Source organism: Scyliorhinus canicula, chromosome 18 (genome assembly GCF_902713615.1).
Source record: "Scyliorhinus canicula chromosome 18, sScyCan1.1, whole genome shotgun sequence".
NCBI classification, from domain to species: Eukaryota; Metazoa; Chordata; class Chondrichthyes; order Carcharhiniformes; family Scyliorhinidae; genus Scyliorhinus; species Scyliorhinus canicula.
The window spans coordinates 95,252,242-95,269,188 of record NC_052163.1 but is presented as its reverse complement, the minus strand read 5'-3'; the positions used below and the strand labels follow the sequence as shown (position 1 = coordinate 95,269,188).

General features: G+C 49.0%; 1 protein-coding gene across 2 annotated transcripts in view; it reads right to left on the bottom strand.

Annotated features, from left to right (window-relative positions):
* The window catches only part of LOC119952957 (tight junction protein ZO-3-like), a 116,733-nt gene that overhangs the window by 61,484 nt on the left and 38,302 nt on the right, over nt 1-16,947 (bottom strand). For both annotated transcript variants that reach the window (XM_038776601.1, XM_038776600.1), the window contains exons 2-3: nt 13,484-13,540; nt 6,382-6,506 (exon numbers count right to left, since the gene is read on the bottom strand). In XM_038776601.1, coding sequence (XP_038632529.1) covers nt 6,382-6,506; nt 13,484-13,531 — 173 coding nt within the window. In that variant the 5' untranslated portion in view covers nt 13,532-13,540. The remainder of the gene's footprint in view (nt 1-6,381; nt 6,507-13,483; nt 13,541-16,947) is intronic.

The window sequence follows — 16,947 nt, the reverse complement described above, 5'->3', positions numbered from 1 at the left end:
CAAGTCCAGATCCGGAATCTTCCCCAACACCCGCCTAATAAACTCCGTATCGTCCCAGTTTGGTGCGTAAATATTCACTAATACCACTGCCATCCCCTCAGGCTTCCCACTCACCATAACACACCTACCCCCTGAGTCCGCCACTATATTCCCTACCTCAAATGGCACCCACATATTGATCAAGGTTGCTACCCCTCTAGTTTTAGAGTCTAGCCCCGAATGAAATACCTGCCCAACCAAACCCTTCCTCAACCTAGTCTGATCCACTACCCTCAGGTGTGTCTCCTGTAGCATTGCCACGTCTGCCTTTAAAATCTTCAAATGCGCAAACGCGCAAGCCCTCTTGACCGGCCCATTCAGCCCTCTTACGTTCCGTGTGATCAGCCTGGTTGGGGGTATTCCCACCCCAGCCCCTGCCGATCAACCATCAACCTTCTTAGGCTGGCCTCCAGCTCGCATCCCGCGCCTCCTCATGCCCGCCCTCAGGTGTTCACCGTCATCGATCTCCAATTTGTCTCCAAGCGCCAGTCCCTCCCCTGTCAGCAGAACAATTCCCCCCTCCCACCCTCTCCCCATCACTAACAAAATAACAATCCCAACCCCCCATAACAAACTGATCACCTGCTCACCCCCACTGCGCTGAGCTTCCGTGAGCTATCCCGCCCAGCTAGCCTGGTAGTCCCCGCCCATGATGCCAAGCATCTTACCCCCCACTGATCTCCCTCCCCCTCGCTCGACCATATATATGCAAAACATAACAATCCCCAACAAACACGAAGAAGAAAACTCCACTCACCATCCCCCATTAAGAACAAAGTTAACCCGCATACAAAACTGAGCAACGGCCCAAAAACTGGTACAAAAACAATACATACAAAACCCAAAGAGAAAAGAAACTTAGCAGCATAGCACAGAGTTACTCGCCCCTATGTTCAACGCCCTCCATCATCTGCCAGTCCTCTGGCCTTAACAAAGTTCATTGCCTCATCCGGCGATCCAAAATAAAGTTCTTGACCCTCATAAGTGACCCACAAACGAGCTGGGTACAACATGTCGAACTTCACCACCTTATTGAAGAGGGACAATTTAACTTTATTCAAGCTCGCCCTTCTTTTGGCCAGTTCTGCACCCAAGTCATGGTAAATGCGCAGCTCGTTATCTTAACATTTGCAGCTCCTCGTCTGCCTGGCCCACCTCAAGATCTGTTCCTTGTCCAGGAACCGGTGCATTCATACCACCATCGACCTCGGTGGCCCATTCATCCGCGGCTTCTTCATAAGCGCTCTGTGTGCCCTGTTCACCTCCAAGGGACGAGTAAACGCACCTTTCCCCAACAGCTTCTCGAACATACGCGCCACATATGCCCCTGCGTCCGATCCCTTGCTGCCCTCCGGGAGGCCAAAGATCCTCAGGTTGCGCCTGCGCGACACTGTTCTCCAGGTCCTCCATTTTGTCTTGCAGAATTTTCTGGTGGTCCCTCATCAGATCCATCTCCGCCGCCATCGCGGTTAGCTGGTCCTCGTGCTCCGCCACCGCCTCTTCCACCTTCTGGATCACCTGACCCTGGGGTTCCAATCTTTGCTCCACCCGGTCAATTCCCGTCTTAATCGGGTCCAGGTACTCTTGTCTGCTTAGCAAAGCTCTCCTGGAGGAATTCCACCAGCTGCTTTGTTGGCCACTGGGCCGGCAATCCCTGAGCCTCCGCCATGTTTTCCTGTGCTGCAGACTCCACTCCCTTCTTTGCCCAACAATCTCTCCTTTTCAGACCACCTGGTCGACGGATCCGTAAACTGGTGGGGGATTCTTCTCCTCTACCTTACAGTCTCCTATTTTACCGATCAAATCCCTCATAAGTCAGGGAAAAAGGTCCCAAAGGTCCAACACAAGCAGGAGCTGCCAAATAAGTGACCACTCACTCCATGGCCGCCACCGGAAGTCTATAAATGGTGCATACCTGATGAAGTAGACTTCATCCATCTTTAAGTGTGAGTTGTCACTACATTTTATTTTGTTCATGGGATGTGGTCATTGTTGGCAGCATTTATTGCCCATCCCTAATTGCCCTTGAACAGAAGCAGCTTGAGTAGCTTTCCAGGGCCATTTGAGACTCAATTACTGGCTTGGATTGCTGTCTGTGCGGAGTCAGTGGATTTTCCCTGTGTCTGCATGGGTTTCCTCCAGGTGCTCCGGTTTCCTCCCACAGTCCAAAGATGTGCAGGTTAGGTGGATTGGCCATGATAAATTGCCCTTAGTGTCCAAAAAGGTTAGGAGGGGTTGCGGGGATAGGGTGAAGGTGTGGGCTGTTCTTTCCAAGGGTCGGTGCAGCATCGATGGGCCGAATGGACTCCTTCCGCACTGTAAATTCTATGATTCTATGAACTCCACTGCCGTGGGTCTGGAATCACATGTAGGCCAGATCAAGTAAAAATGGCACCCGGATCTTCATCCCACAAGGTTGCATGTGGTCAACCATTCCGCATCCCCCATCCCCCGGCGGAAATCAGTCCCATTTCCACTCCCGCCATCGAATCTCGACTCCAGAACGGAAGAACTCCAGCAGGTGTATGGTGAAAAAATGTCACACTAGTGCAGTCGGAACATTCTTACGGAGCTGGGTTGTAATTATTTTCAGGACAGCAGAGGGAGCTTTACTCTGTATCTAACGTGCATGCCCAGAATGTGCTTGATGGAGTGGAGCTGAAGAAGTTTCACTTGGCCTCTAAACTGTGTTGTATCTAACCTGGTAGTGTGTGAATAGGCAGTCTAGGGGACCTTCAAGCTCACTCAGAGCTTTCAAAATGGCGGCCCCGATCTTCAGCTCCCTAGTGATGAAAATAATTCTGCGCGCAATCTACCAGCCAGGCTGCTCCCGAAAAGCAGCACGCCGTGGCACAATGTGGCCTGTAAATGACGGGAGACTCCGCTCCCTGTATCTACTCGGTTCGCCACGCCTTGCGAGATCTAACGCGATCTCACCCGACGTCACAATGCAAAGCCCGCCCATTGTGGGCATCATCACCTTTTGGCAAATCTGCATATAAGAGTAAGACAGCTAGTTTTACTCTAATATGCAGTTCCCTGAGGTAACTAAGGTGTTGGGATTTATACCCTTCACTTTGGAGACCTCGGGCAAGTGCTGTTCAGTACTGGTCTCCACACACGGGCACCAGACGGAACAGCACTCGTGGGAGTCTCCCATGGGATTAGCGGCCCCCAGGTGCATGCCCTCTGGGCAGGGTGGTACCCTGGCACTGCTGGTGCCACCCTGACACTTGCCCGAGGTCTCCGAGGCAAAGGGGTTAGATTCCAATCAGCTGTATAGCTCTAATATGCAAATTTGCAAAATAGTAATCCGCCCACAACGGACAGGATTTAGATCGTGACATCTTGGGAGATTGCATTAGATCTGGGGTGCTGTTGCGAGTCAGGCAGATCCCGGAAGAGAAATCTCCCGGCCGCCCCACGCTGCCTTTTGGCCACAACAAACTGCTAGATCGCGGCCGACGCTTAGAAACCTTTCCGTTAAATCGCACCCTAAGTGTGGGTAAATACAGATGTGGATCTCATCCAAAAAGCCGGTGAGAAACAGCCAACCAAACTCCCCCAAAACGACACCTAGGGCGGGATTCCCCGGAAAAGTTTCTCAGTGTGGTAACGAGCAGGAATTGCCGCGAGCTTCCTGGCGCTCGGCCCAGCGAGGCCGACAACACTATTCAATGTTAATTGGTCCACTTAACGAGGTCTCACGGGCTTCGTCTGCAAATGAAGGCGCGCCAGATGATTCGCCATACTGCGCACGCCAGGCTCCCGCTAACAAAGTTGAGCAGCACTTAAGCTGCACTTGCTCAGCCAACCCCAGCCAGCCTGCAACAATGTCACAGAGGAGATCAGCCCCAAGATTTGGGGAAATTGACCTGGGGAGACTCCTGGATGGTGTGGAGGCCTGGAGGGATGTCCTGTTCCCCCGAGGGTCCTGGACAGTCAGCCACAAGGCAGCCAGTGCAGTCTGAGATGATGTGGCGGCAGCTGTGTGCTCGGTGCGTGTGACCAGGAGGACTGACCTCCAGTGCCCTAAGAAGGTCAATGACCTACCCCGGACAGCACGAGTGAGTAGACACCAACGCCTCCACCCACCCTCCCAACTCCCCATGCAACCCCCAACCCTACGTTCACCCCTTCCCCCTTCAAGCCCCCCCAACCTTCCCTTCACCCCCCCTTCCCATTGTGTACCACGTGTGTGGCTAACAATGCCCCCTTTGTGGTTCCTCAGGAAAAGCTCTCCCACAATCATCGGGAGAGGGCCCAGACTGGCGGAGGGGTGCCGGACTTAGGAATCCTCACCTCCTTCGAGGAGTGGGTCCTGGAAGTGACTGAGGTGGCCTAGGACAGATTGGTCACCCACGCGGAGGTTGGCGGATGCCACAGAGGTGAGGAACCACCGGGCTCCATCCGGGGGACCTGTCAAACTTGACTTGTTATCGCCTTACTGACTGACCCATCCCTCTCACTGACCACATGTCGATTCTCCCACAGGCCTTCCAGCCGATGGAGCAGGCCCATCCCGGGCGGCCCCCTCTCCGACTTCAAGGAGACCACCTCGGAGGGGAGCTCCGAGGATGCAACCGTAGTCACAGCACAGCTGTCGTCCCCACTCTCCGCCAGCACAGATACACACACCTCGGTGGGAAATGTTAGTGGTGAGTCATCTGAGGCACAATCTGGTGAGCACCACACTGCTGATGATGCACATGAGGTGGAGGCAGGAACCCCCAGGTGACACACCAGTCGGAGGGCTGCTAGATACCAGGGGCAAAATTCTCCGACCCCCAGCATGGCCCCTGCGCGATTCTCCGGCCCGCGATGGTTCGAAGTCCCGCCGCTGGGAGGCCTCTCCCGCTGCTGAGGTTTGAACCACCTCTGGTGGCGGCGGGATCGGCGGCGCGACCAGGCCCCCGGGGTCCTGGGGGGGGGCGCGGGGCAATCAGACCCCGGGGGCTGCCCCCACGGTGGCCAGGCCCGTGATCGGGGCTCCCCTATCAGGGAATGAGCCAGTGCTCTGGGGGCACCCTTTCTCCTCCGCCGCCGCCCTGGCCTCCGCCATGGCGGAAACAGAAGAGAAACCCACAGCGCGCATGCGCTGGTGGTGACGTCAGCGGCAGCTGGCCGCTGACGTCACCGCCGGCGCATGCGCGAACCAGCGAAAGCCTTTCGGCCAGCCCTGCTGCCAGGCGGCGGGCCTGAAAGCTGCTGGCGCCGGTTTTTGCGGCAGTCGGCGTGGTGCCAACCGCTCCGGTGCAGGCCTAGCCCCCAAAGGTGCGGAGAATTCCGCACCTTTGTGGAGGCCTGACCCCGGAGTGGTTGGCGCCACTCCCCTACGCCGGGACCCCCCCGTCCCACCGGGTAGGGGAGAATCCCGCCCATGGTATCTGCCATGGTGGGATTTGAACCTGGGTCCCCAGAGCATGAACCTGGGTGCCTGGATTACTAGTCCAGTGACAATACCATTATGCCACCCCTTAAATGGCCAGCTGCAGAGGCTTCAGCAGTCAGTGGGAGTTACGGGTGGTTGGTGGGGCAGACAGGCAGGGACAAGGGTTGCCTCTGGAATGGGTAAACGATCCAGGGGTGCTGCAAGCGGTTGCCCCCCAGCGCCTCCCCCTCCACCCTCCCATGGCAGCCCACCCCAGCTGAAGGTCTCCCTGCCCCAGCCCAGGGTCCCCCACCCCCCACCGAGCACTGTGGTGGCAAGCCCAGTACCCCCGGACTCTTTGCCTGTGAGCAAAGATGGCTACTCTCCTCCTTGGCTCCCTACAAAAGCCCTCCCATCAGGTTCAAAAGGAGTACTAATCGGCAACAGCGTGACCATTTGCTGGGGAGACCACTGAATGACAGGAGTCCATTGGATATGGGATGGAACTCATTAATTGTAAGGAAATTGGGCTTATGTGGTGATAATTGGTTTCTCACCTCAGGAGTAGGCCAGTTGCATCGCAAACTGTTTGCCGTTTGTCGCGACTCTCGTTTGTGGCCTCTCCATTCATCAGCCTCGTTTGGCTTGAATGAGAGCGCAACGAGGCTGGAAGATCCCACCCTTAGAATATTTTTGGTTGAATCATTCCGTATAGCTAGCGTAGGCTTACGGTATTGTGATGTAAGTATGCCATGTCTACCGTATGTACAGTAGATCCAAAAATATCTGAATATCAAAATGCAACCAGTCCCAAGGGTTGCTGATACTCGGCCTGTAATTGTAAATGTAATTGCCACAATACGAACCCCATTAGGAGGCCCAATTAACAATATTTTTCAAAAATGATTCCTCATGTTTCTGTCTCTAAATTATGGATAGAATACCCCTGACAGAGTGATCTTTTTACTCACAGAATCTTCCCTTCAGCTGGTCCAGAGCGGACAACATCTGAAATGAGAATGGCAGTTTCTCCAGTGCTGACATTCGGCTTATCCTTCCCACCAGATATTGCGATGCCAAATCCTTTCTTTGAATCCTGGAGCAAAATGCAAAGGAGTAAGAATTTCTACCTGTGCCACTGGCAATATTCTGCATCATTACTCCAGCCATCTAGCCAGCTGAGCGAACCGATTATCAACCTGCTCTTAATTCTTCATATCATAAGAGTGGAACTTGATTGACCAGGAGCACAAAATGGGTGACCTCGCATCGGGAGCAGATTTTGCACTGCGCCAATGGAAAGAAATGAGGCAGAATTTACAAGGGCTGTCGGTGCACCAGCACCTGTTTTATACTACTGCCGAAGAAAACATTAACCCCCAATCTTTGTTAGATAGAGCCAGCAAGTCTGATGGAAACAAAAGCTCGGTAACAGTCACTTCTTATTCTTAAACCACTTTTTTTCTTTAAGTGAGCTGCAGCTGACTGGATAGACTGGTCCGTGGGTTGTTGGGTCGAGCATGTGGGGCCTACGTGGTGTCCATTGACATTTCGATGCTGCACTGTGAACCTAGTAGCTTCACAGGATGCAGATTTGCTCGGGTTAATAAGTCACCTGTCTGTTTCCCATGGTTACCTGGCTGAACACTTCAAAGTTCTCTCCAAAATGGCGAGAATCCAGAAGTTGTTTGGGGTGGTGGTGGTGGGGTGGTGGTGGTGCGGAGAGGGGGGTGGGGGGGGGGGGGGGGGGCACTTATGCTGTGCTGTAATTTTCATGACAAAACTGCTAAGTCTGCCTCACTTCTCTTGGCATATGATTCGGTTCTTTGCGGTTCATGAGACTTTTCTTGAGATAAGAGAGCCTGACTTAATCAGAGTGAATGCTCGGAACAGGTTCAGAGTCTTTTTGAATTTGAATTAAAGCCAGAATAAAGGCAGTTGAGGTGCTCTTGTTTACTGACACTGCATTCTTTCCCTTCTTGGTTGCTTTATTTTTACCAGTATTTAGGTTGGGCAGTTCCTAAACCCTAGACACTACACATAGTGTCCCCCACCCTTCCACCTCCTTTAATAGATACGGTAGTAGGAATGTAGTTACTCCGAAGAATGAAGATAGATGGGTGATGGTGAGAGGGGCTGGGAGGAAGCAGTCAGTGCAGGAATCCTCTGTGGTCGTTCCCATCAGTAACAAGTATATCGTTTTGGATACTGTTGAGGGGGATGACCTACCAGGGGTAAGCCATGGTGAACGGATCTCCAGCACTGAGTCCATCCCTGTGGCTCAGAAGGGAAGGAGGGAGAGCAGGAGAGCAATAGTTATTGGGGACTTGATAGTTAGAGGGATAGATAGACGGTTCTGTGGCAGCGAAAGAGACTCACGGATGGTATGTTGCCTCCCGGGTGCCAGGGTCCGTGACGTCTCGGACCGTGTTTTCAGAATCCTTAAGGGGGAGGGGGAACAGTCACAAGTCGTGGTACACATTGGTCCCAACGACATAGGTAAGAGAAGGGACGGGGATTTAAAACAGGAATTTATGGAGCTAGGATGGAAGCTGAGAGCCAGGACAAACCATGTTGTCATCTCTGGTTTGTTGCCGGTGCCACGTGCTAGTGAGGTGAGGAACAGGGAGAGAGTGTAGATAAACACGTGGCTCCAGGGATGGTGTAGGAGGGAGGGTTTCAGATATGTGGATAATTGGAGCACATTCTGGGGAAGGTGGGACCTGTAGAGACAGGGCGGTTTGCACCTGAACCAGAGGGGCACCAATATCCTGGGAGGGAAATTTGCTACGGCTTTTCGGGGAGGGGGGGGGGGGGTTTAATCTAATTTGTCAGGGGGCTGGGAAAACAAGCTGTAGTCCAGAAGCCAGTGTTGAGAGTAGTGAGGTACCGAGGAGGGTATCAAGGTCGCAGGAGTGTACCGGCAGACAGAAAGGTGGGTTGAAGTGTGTCTACTTCAATGTAAGGAGCATCCTGAATAAGGTAGGTGAACTTGGAGCGTGGATTGGTATTTGGGACTACAATGTTGTGACCATTACGGAGACACGGTTAGGACAGGGACAGGAATGGTTGTTGGAAGTTCCGGGGTATAGATGTTTCAGTAAGAGTAGGGAAGGTGGTAAAAGAGGTGGAGGAGTAGCATTGCTAATCAAGGATAGTTTAACGGCTGCAGAAAGGCAGTTCGAAGGGGATCTGCCTACTGAGGTAATATGGGCCGAAGTTAGAAATAGGAAAGGAGCGGTCACATTGTTAGGAGTTTTCGATAGGCCCCCAAATAGTAATAGAGATGTGGAGGAAGAAATTGCAAAACAGATTATGGATAGATGTGGAGGTCTCAGGGTAGTTGTCATGGGTGACTTTAACTTTCCAAATATTGATTGGAACCTCGATAGGTCTAACAGTTCGGATGGGGCAGTTTTTGTACAGTGTGTGCAGGAGGGTTTCCTGACACAATATCTGGATAGGCCGAGGCCGACAAGAGGAGGGGCTACATTGGATTTGGTACTGGGTAATGAACCGGGCCAAGTGTTAGATTTGTTTGTGAGAGAGCACTTTGGAGATAGTGACCACAATTCGGTGTCTTTCACTATTGCAATGGAGAGGGATAGGGCCATACGGCAGGGCAAGGTTTATAATTGGGGGAGGGTAATTATGATGCGATTAGGCAAGAATTAGGAGCATAAGATGGGAACAGAAACTGTCAGGGAAAGGCACAAATGAAAAGTGGAGCTTGTTCAAGGAACAAATACTGCGTGTCCTTGATAGGTATATCCCTGTCAGGCAGGGAGGAAATGGCCGTGTGAGGGAACCATGGTTCACAAAAGAGGTTGAATGTCTTGTCAAGAGGAAAAAGGAAGAGTATGTAAGATTGAGAAACAAGGTTCAGTTGGGTCGCTTGAGGGTTACAAGGTAGCAAGGAATGAGCTCAAAAAAGGGCTTAGGAGAGCTAGGAGGGGGCATGAGAAGTCCTTGGCAGGTTGGATCAAGGAAAACCCCAAGGCTTTTTAACTCTTATGTTAGAAATAGGGTGAGGGAGGGCAGCACGGTGGCACAGTGGCTAGCATTGCTGCTTACGGCGCTGAGGACCCAGGTTCGAATCCCGGCTCTGGGTCACTGTCCATGAGGAGTTTGCACATTCTCCCCGTGTCTGCGTGGGATTCACCCCCACAACCCAAAGATGTGCAGGATAGGTGGATTGGCCACGCTAAATTGCCCCTTAATTGGAAAAAAATAATTGGGTACTCTAAATTTAAAAAAAAAGAAATAGGGTGAGGGTAAGGCCGGTCAAGGACAAAAGTGGGAACTTGTGCATGGAGTCAGAATAAATAGGAGAGGCGTTGAATGAATACTTTTCTTCAGTTTTCACCAAGGAGAGGGGCCATGTTTTTGAGGATGAGAGTGTGATACAGGCGGGTAGGCTGGAGGAGGTAGATGTTCTGATAAAGGATGCATTAGCAATTTTGAAAAACCTGAGGGTCGACAAGTCCCCTGGGCCAGACGGGATGTATCCAAGGATTCTTTGGGAGGCAAGGGATGAGATTGCAGAGCCTTTGGCTTTGATCTTTGTGTCCTCACTGTCCACGGGAATAGTACCAGAGGACTGGAGAGTGGCGAATGTTGTTCCTCTGTTCAAGAAAGGGAATAGGAATGACCCTGGTAATTATAGGCCAGTTAGTCTTACTTCGGTGGTCGGTAGGTTAATGGAAAAGGTCCTGAAGGATAGGATTTATGACCATTTGGAAAGATGCAGTTTAATCCGGGATAGTCAACACGGATTCGTGAAGGGTAAGTCTTGCCTCACAAATTTGACTGAATTCTTTGAGGAGGTAACTAAGTGTGTAGATGAAGGTAGAGCAGTTGATGTCATATACATGGATTTTAGTAAGGCTTTTGATAAGGTTTCCCATGGTCGGCTCATGAAGAAAGTAAAGAGGTGTGGGTTAGAGGGAAATTTGGCCAATTGGATAAGTAACTGGCTATCACATAGAAGACAGAGGCTGGTGGTGGATGGAAAATTTTCAGACTGGAGACCAGTTACCAGCGGTGTACCACAGGAATCAGTGCTGCTGGTTCCTCTGCTATTTGTGATTTTTATCAATGACTTGGAGGAGGGGGCTGAAGGGTGGGTCAGTAAATTTGCTGATGACACCAAGATTGGTGGAGTAGTGGATGAGGTGGAGGGCTGTTGTAGGCTGCAAAGAGACATTGATAGGATGCAGAGCTGGGCCGAAAAATGGCAGATGGAGTTTAACTCTGATAAGTGCGAGGTGATTCATTTTGGTAGAAAAAACTTTGAATGCGGATTACAGGGTCAACGGCAGGGTTCTGAGGAATGTGGAGGAACAGAGAGATCTGGGGGTTCATGTCCACAGATCTCTGAAGGTTGCCACTCAAGTGGGTAGAGCTGTGAAGAAGGCTTATAGTGTGTTAGTGTTTATTAACGGGGGCTTGAGTTTAAGAGCCGTGGGGTTATGCTGCAACTATACGTGACTCTGGTGAGACCACATTTGGAGTATTGTGTGCAGTTCTGGTCACCTCATTATAGGAAGGATGTGGAAGCATTGGAAAGGGTGCAAAGGAGGTTTACTAGGATGCTGCCTGGTTTGGAGGATAGGTCTTATGAGGAAAGGTTGAGGGAGCTAGGGCTTTTCTCTTTGGAGCGGAGGAGGATGAGAGGTGACTTAATAGAGGTTTATAAGATGATGAGGGGGATAGATAGAGTGGACGTTCAGAGACTATTTCCTCGGGTGGATGTAGCTGTTACAAGGGGGCATAATTATAAGCTTCAGGGTGGGAGATATAGGAGGGATATCCGAGGTAGGTTCTTTACTCAGAGAGAGGTTGGGGTGTGGAATGGAATGCCTCCTATGATAGTGGAGTCGGACACTTTAGGAACTTTCAAGCGATTATTGGATAGGCACATGGAGCACACCAGAATGACAGGGAGTGGGATAGCTTGATCTTGGTTTGGGACAATGCTCGGCACAACATCGAGGGCCGAAGGGCCTGTTCCGTGCTGTACTGTTCTATGTTCTATGTTCTTACGAGGGGATGTTTTGTTCTTTGAACTCAATCTGTAACAATAATCAAATCAATGGAGGGAAGGATCAATCCCTCACTGATACATCCCACTGAGGATCAGAAAGTGTTGACAGAAAATTCCCTCAGGAAATTAAATTAATTGGGCAAGGTCCATGATGTATAGATGATACTGGGACACTAAAGGGACGCTGGGGGCGGGGGGGGGGGGGGGGGGGGGGGGGGGGGGGCGCATTAGGAAGGTGAGTTAAGGTTCATGGCAGCCATAGATTGTTGAATGGTTTGAGGGAAGAGTAGGATTGGTAGGTGAACAGTTCAGTTTCTCAGATTCTAAAGGAAGATAGAGGAAACAAGTGAAGAGGGCACTCTGTAAAGAGCATACCTCTGCCACTCTGTGTTACCTCAGCTTTAGGGGTTATGTCATGAGGAGAGATTGTACAAATTAGGCCTGTTTTCTCTAAAATTTAGATGGTTAAGGGGTGATCCGATTGAAGTCTTCAAGATATTAACAAGAAAAAACAGGGTAGATAAAGATAATCTGTTTCCACAGGTTGGAGATCCTAGAATGAGGGGGCATAGTCCAAAAATTCAGGCCAAACCATCCAGGAGAGATGTTAGGAAGCACTTCTGCACACAAAGGGTGGTAGAGGTTTGGAACTCATTTCCATAAACGGCAATAATGCTCGATCAATTGTTAATTTTAAATCGGAGATGTGCAGTATGGTGGCAGAGTGGCGATGAGGACCGGGTTGATCCCCAGCCCTGGGTCACTGTTTGCACATTCTCCCCGTGTCTGCGTTGGTCTCACCCCCACAACCCACAAAAGATGTGCAGGGTAGGTGGATTGGCCATGCTAAATTTCCCCTTAATTGGAAAAAAATAGAATTGGGTACTCTAAATTTATATTTTAAACAAATATAAATCCGAGATAGATACGTTTTTCTCAAGTAACGGTATTCAGGAATATGGGCCAAAGGTAGATATATGGAGTTAGGCCACAGAGCAGTCATGATCTCATTGAATGGCAGAGCAGGCTCGATGGACTGATGGCACCTGTCCAGCTAATAGCCTACTCTGAAAACTCTGCTCATTTTTAGACAGCTGTGGCAAACTCCAACACAGTAACTGAAACAATCCACAACATTCTAAAATATCCCACAATGTAACCAGTAGAGTGTGGTCTTATCGACCCATTTCACTGCTTAATACTGATCAGCTAAGTGTGTGCAGTTCTGGTCACCTCATTATAGGAAGGATGTGGAAGCATTGGAAAGGGTGCAAGGGAGATTTACCAGGATGCTGCCTGGTCTGCAGGATAGGGCTTATGAGGAAAGGTTGAGGGAGCTAGGGCTTTTCGCTTTGGAGCAGAGGAGGATGAGAGGCGACTTAATAGAGGTTTATAAGATGATGAGGGGGATAGATAGAGTGGACGTTCAGAGACTATTACGTCGGATGGATGTAGCTGTTACAAGGGGGCATAACTATAAGATTCAGGGTGGGAGATATAGGAGGGATATCCGAGGTAGGTTCTTTACTCAGAGTGGTTGGGCTGTGGAATGGACTGCCTGCTGTAATAGTGGAGTCGGACACTTTAGGAACTTTCAAGCAGTTATTGGATAGGCACATGGAGCACACCAGTATGACAGGGAGTGGGATAGCCTGATCTTGGTTTCAGACAATGCTCGGCACAACATCGAGGGCCGAAGGGCCTGTTCTGTGCTGTACTGTTCTATGTTCTAAACAAAACAACCATTAACATTCCAAAAAAAGTCAATTTTCCCCTTCTCCCAATGTTAGTGGATTCTTCAAATAAATTCCAGGATTCAGATCTGCATCTCTGCCAAAAACAAACCAGTTTTGCCTTGGGCCATCACCTATTTGTGTTCCAAGTTTGATTGAAACCCTCTATTAGTTTTTGAGATATCGATGATTAGACTAGCAAACACTGGCAAACATCACCTCCGCCTACCTTCAGTGGCAGAGTAAAAATGGCAAAGACTGAAAAATGGCAAAGACTGAAAAATATGAATTTACCCGATTCACCACCACTGTGTGCTGCTCCCATATCAGAGTTTCTTCCATCTCTACTAACTGTGAAGGAAAACAGATTATTAATTAATTGAACTTCAATGCGGAGACTATTTTTTACAACCTTTTTACATCCTCTCCATTGAGGATGTCGGCCCTTCTCTGGGTACACTTCCCCAGATATTGACTCTTCCTCACTACTGACTTGTTGGGATGTAGTTCCAGGCATTGACTCTTCTTGGTGCACAGTTTTCTGGGCACTGACTTGCTGGGATGCAGGTTCCTGGGTGCTGACTCTTGCTGGGGTCCAGTTTGTTGGGTGCTGTTTAGATAGGGTATCATAAGAAGGGGTCAGGGTGGCCTCTATTATGAGCCTCTTCAGAGGGGTGGATTGGGGGGTGTCAACAGGTACTTCAACCTTGAAGACCATTATAGCTGTCATTCACACAAATGCGCTATCCAATAGGAATTAGTAGATTGGCAGTGGGTATCTTAACTTACTTCCTTTCCCTGATGCTGAGATGCCTCAGTTGTCATCATGATGTGCATGCACCTTTGAGGAAAGGCAGCTTAAACTACTGTCAATCAATACCACTTCAAGATAAGATATGATGGATTAGCCCCATGACTTTAAGTCTTTCTGCAAGCAGCTGAAGTAAAGATTATGTGTACAATGTTTAGTCTTCCTGTTATATAGTCTTATCTTCAAATAATGTACCCACATTATTCTTTCACCAATCCTTGTACATTTAGGCCAGAGAAAAGAAGAATGTAACAATGGTTGCTGCTTGTACAAACTCCACCCAAGGCCTAGGTCACCAAGATACCTAGACGATAGGTGACTGATAAAGAGGTGTTGCGGATGGGGGCCGGGGATTCGTGGATCAGAGTGGGGCCGGCAGCAAGGACAATGGGGTTGTTCTCAGCGATTCCACCTCCCTTCCTGATGCCAGATTCCTCAGTCAGACATTGAATGCCTGACAGCGAGGAACCACCCACATCCCACCGTCTCCCCCTACCATACAGAAGCAACTCCAAAGGTTTGCTTTTCAAGCTTCTCACACGTCGAGCCCCCGTCTGCCGCTGGGTTAATAACAATGGCGGTGGGATGACATGTAGTAATTGCCCATCTAAGGCCTCAGTTGGTGGTGGGGCGGGAAGGCAGTCCATGGGTATTCCTGCCCCAGACTTAATCGGGGCAGAAGCAAGAAGGAGGTAGGGTCTCCACTGCCATACTCCTGCGCAATTAACTGCCCCTTCCCCCCATCTCCAAACTTACCTCAGGAGGGTATGAAATACTGCCCTGTGTATTTCTTGCCTATATTCCTCAGTTTAAAATTTACAGCAAAGTTACCATCTGAGCCACAATGGCTGGAATATTTTGTGACAGCACAAAGCCTTCATCACTCAATTAGTTGAACATTTTCTATGACTGAAGCTTGTTGGTTCAAATTCTACACCCAGAATTGAACATATAATGCAGGCAGATACTTGAGTGTAGTGTTGATGGAGTACTACATTAACTGGGGCCAGTTCTGCTTTTTGAAGTGAATGTTAAAGATTCAAAGAGGAACACAGAATTTCCCATTCCTCTGCATTAAATGAGCTGGCAATTAATTTTCGTTGTGGCATCTGCAAGTGCCATCTTTGCTTAACCAACAATAGGAAGTAATTTACTCAAGCGAATCAGTTTGAAATGAAACATAATAATCAAGACGAGTTTTTAAATCTTTCTAATGTACATAGAAACGGTGCAAGACATTTTCCTCTGACCTCAAAGTTAATAGATTAACAAACTCTGGAAGATTCTTATCTTCTGATCTACAGCCTGAACCTACTACATTCCAGGAATGTCAGACTCATTGTTTTCGCAAGACTAAAGCTATAACTTCCGATACACTCAAGTAATGTCTTTATTTAACCCATTCAGCTTCAGTACATCTCAAAATCTAATTTGTCTAAAATTCTAAAATTAGAATTCCCAGCAAAGTTACAACAGACATCAACGTACTACCAGATTGGGGGTGTTGAGGTATTTGAGGGAGGGGAGTGGGAAGAGAGTGGGACATTTCCAGCGTTTAATTGGTTCAAGTTTCAGCCTTGTTCAGTCGGTAACACTCCTATCTTGAAATCAGAACAAGTGGGTTCACGACACACTTCAGAATTTGAATCTGTGATCTATGCCATCATTTCAGCAGAGCACTGTGTAGGTTCTGCATTGTCGGACAATAATGGCACCTGACTGTCTTTTGGGTGGGTGTCCCGGACAGGCGCCGGAATGTGGCGACTAGGGGCTTTTCACAGTAACTTCATTGAAGCCTACTCGTGACAATAAGCGATTTTTATTCATTTCATTCATTCAAAAGATCCCGTGGAACTATTTGAAGATGAGTATAGCGACTTCTCCTGGTATTCCGGCTGCCACCTCTCCCTCAACAAACACCACCAAAACAGGTTAATTGGTCATTTATCTTGCTGCTGCTATTTGTGGCATCTTGCTGTGTACAAATTAGCTGCTGGGTTTGCCTACATGATAATTCTTTCCAGTTCTAATTCATCAAACATGAAGCATTCTGGATACCCCGAGGGTGTGAAAGTGCTTTCTTATAATCTGCTTCCTCTGTGTCTCAGCCTGTGAGTGTAGTATGAGCCATAACGAAGGCCGGGCCAGAGACTGATCACAGTCTAACAGCAGTTCAGATGATTCAATTGGCCAACATATCCTGAGAAAGGAAAGGATAAATTGTCCAGGATTTCTGCTCCTGATCACTGTCCGGTCGGTGTCAGTTGCACCTCAGAGGGTAATACTTTCGCCTCTGAGCCACAAGCTATGGGGTGCAAGTCCGCACCCCTCCCCCAGCTCCAACCCCCGGGTTTGCAACCCTTGTCCCCTGGCAGATGCTCAAGTGCAGTAAGTGCTGCACTGTTGGAGGTGCCATCTTTCTTTTTTTCAAACAATTGTCATGCTAATTGTCCCTTAATCGGAAAAAAATGAATTGGGTACTCTAAATTTACAAAAAAAGTTAAAGTAAAAGTTTCAAAAGTCAAAATTGTGTTGGTGCTTTCTCCTTTTGGGGGGTCATTTAGTAAATTTGGTTATGTTAATTTATGGTTTCCCCATGGAGATCGTTGCACAGGTCAAGAGAAAGACAATTCTCCTGGTTTCGTCATGTTTTCAGTTCACACAATCCAACACAAATACTAATGGACAAAGAGTTATATATGGCAGTAGCTGCCTTATCAAAGGCACAGAAAACCAGAAATCGCAGTTTGAAAGGACAGTGCAAACAGACTCAGTGCTAAATTTCATCAGAGAATTGGATATGCATTGAAAAGGAAAAATTTGCATGGCAATGGGGAAGAAGCGAGGAGTGGAACTAATTAATGGTTCTTTCAGAGAACCAGCATAGGTACAATGGGGCTGACAGTCTCCTTTTGTGCTGTAATATTCTATGGGAGCCAAATTCCCT